Source organism: Lutjanus erythropterus, chromosome 6, assembly GCF_056507025.1.
Source record: "Lutjanus erythropterus isolate fLutEry1 chromosome 6, fLutEry1.hap2, whole genome shotgun sequence".
Lineage (NCBI taxonomy): Eukaryota > Metazoa > Chordata > Actinopteri > Lutjaniformes > Lutjanidae > Lutjanus > Lutjanus erythropterus.
The window spans coordinates 100,001-102,500 of NC_139322.1; the positions used below are offsets into that span (position 1 = coordinate 100,001).

Here is a 2,500-nt window from a genome sequence, read left to right on the forward strand (position 1 = left end):
CGGAAATCTACATGATGAAATAAAAGAAACAATGTAACAACATGAAGATGTATCAACACATAACAAGACGAAACATGACGGAACAAGATGGATAACAAACATAAAAAGACGAGACAGCCGTGACAAACGTGGAGACGTTCGTCCATGTGCTCCACGTTTGGACCCATTTCCTGTTGCATGTGGTGAAGTCTTTCCTGTAACGCTTAGTTTCATTTTCAATCAATCGTCATTTTCCCCACTAATCGATTAGTTGTCAATAAAATGCCCCAAAAATATTGATCAGTTTCCTCAAGTCTAAGTTGACGTCCTCAAATGTCTTGTTTCGTCCTCAACTCAAAGATCATCAGTTTACTGTCAGAGAGGAAAGAAACCAGAAAATATTCACGTTGAAGAAACTGAAATCAGAGAATTTAGACTTTTTAACAATTAAAAATGACTCAGAATGATTAATTGATTATCAAAACTAGATGGCTTTTAATTAAATAGTGCGCATTTGAGACTCCACAGATGATCTGCAGGTAGAGACTGACTCTATTATCGTTCTATTGTCTCAATAAGAACCAGAGTATTGACCATCATTGATGTTAATCAATCAACCTTCATCAATAATGTTTATCAGTTTCACCTTTGCAGTAATCTGAAGGGTCCTCCTGCTCCTCATCGTCAGAGCCCAGCAGCTGTGCAGGGGGCGGGATTAACTCAGGAGGGGGTGGGCTCAGAGTTGGGGGAGGTGTGGTCAGTTGAGGGGTGGCTGATGTCATCTGGGGCAGCAGACCAATGGGAGGAGCCAGAGAGTCGAGGGAGCGCAGGACGGAGGTGGGAGAGGAGCAGACGGGGGAGTAAAGGTGAGAGGAGACGCTGGAGGTGAAGGTCACCGAGGTCATAAGGAAGGGGTCAGGGTGGGAGGGGCTTAATGGAGGGCTGGGAGGAGCTTTGGCAGGAAGTGATGGTAGTTCAGAGGCATTATGGGTGATATTGTGCGGTGTGGGTGGAGGTGTTCGTCCACCAGAAAGACTCTGAGTGAATTTTGGAAGAGTTCTGTGTGGCAATCTGGAGGAATTCTGGGTAATATTGTGGTTAACATTTGCTGGAGATTTGCTGGGACTGTAGGCGGGGTTTGATGTGGAGGGAGATGATTGGCTGAAGATCTGAGGAGTCACTGGAGGGGGCAGCGGGGCAGGAGGGGGGGGGTCTACTGGATCAACAAAGGGGGAGCTCTTGGGAGTGGGTGAGCAGGCATGGGGGACACATGGGGAGGACGGCGGGGTGGTTTCCGTGGGTAACGTGGTGGTGGGAGGCGCTGCAGCGGATTCATGGCGGTCTTCAGTACATGTCAGTGTGTTTCCTGGTGATGTAGGGGCTTGTGGAGGGTTCTGGGGGGGTTGCTGGGTGGTTTGGGGGAAACTGTCTGACAGCATCGGCTGCAGGCTGCTGTTGGTATTCAGACTCTGAAGGTCACAGAGGTCATCAGGCCTGAAACGGACAGAGACAAGGTGTGAGACCAGAGGGCAGTCTTCTGATTCTGGATCAGTCGTCTCAGTGCCGAGTTCATCAAGAGTTCAGTCTGGACCTGGTCTGTTTGAAAAGTGCTCTGAGACAGAACTTTGTTATTGATCAGGGACGAGTCTCGTGACTAATTTCCTTGTTTACTGAATGCAACCAGTCGAACATTAAGAAACACTTTAAACTGTTAAAGTTGAGTACTATTTAAAAAAAACACTGTGTATTAAGTAGAGATGCCAATTCTGATTTCCAATTTTTTCAAGGGTCTGACCTGCCAAATCCAATTTTGGTTGATTCCAATTTTCAGTCTTTCTGAACTGTAACTGACAGGATTCACAAACATTTTTGCACCTTTTCTTGTAAAAATTAAATTGGATGCTCATAATAAGACACTGACTATCAAATATTCTTTAAATACTATTTAAATGTTCTCCAGGTTACAGCCAGTTTTATATTAATATAATAAATCAGGTGAACATGATCTCGCAGAATCTCGCGGGATTTTGCAGGATGTGATTTCACGTGATCTCCTGTGGAAGCAGATGTAAACAAACCGGAGACGGACGCGGTGCAACAGTTCGCTGCAGTGAAACTTTACTGTGAGACAAACAGACACAGAAGTTAAAGGAGTCTGGATGAGAAAATGTTTGAGGAGACGCATCAACACAGGATGTTTATTCTTCAGTCACAACAGGAAGTGAGATTTGAACTGTCAGTCTGTGAACAGCAGTCTGCTGCTGGCTAACATTAGCATGAAGAGCTACAGAGTCAGCTGATCTGTCTCGCTGTGGACGTCTGTCTTCTCTTGGGGACTTGGAATCTGTCTCTGACACCGGCTTCATGCCAGCATGTGTCAGTAGCTGTGCTCAGCGCTGTGGTGACATCACGGTCAGTTTGTCTGCTCGTGACCATCGTGCAGAACACGTGTGACAATGACGGGCACAGAATCAGATATGTGCCGCTGACCGGCCGGTTCCGGTCGATCTGGTCGATCGGT

At 46.3% G+C, this 2,500-nt stretch overlaps 1 protein-coding gene across 2 annotated transcripts in view; it reads right to left on the bottom strand.

Annotated features, from left to right (window-relative positions):
* srpk3 (SRSF protein kinase 3) overlaps positions 1-2,500 on the bottom strand; it is a 26,037-nt gene that overhangs the window by 15,610 nt on the left and 7,927 nt on the right. For both annotated transcript variants that reach the window (XM_084720093.1, XM_084720094.1), the window contains exon 3: positions 626-1,473. In XM_084720093.1, coding sequence (XP_084576219.1) covers positions 626-1,473 — 848 coding nt within the window. The remainder of the gene's footprint in view (positions 1-625; positions 1,474-2,500) is intronic.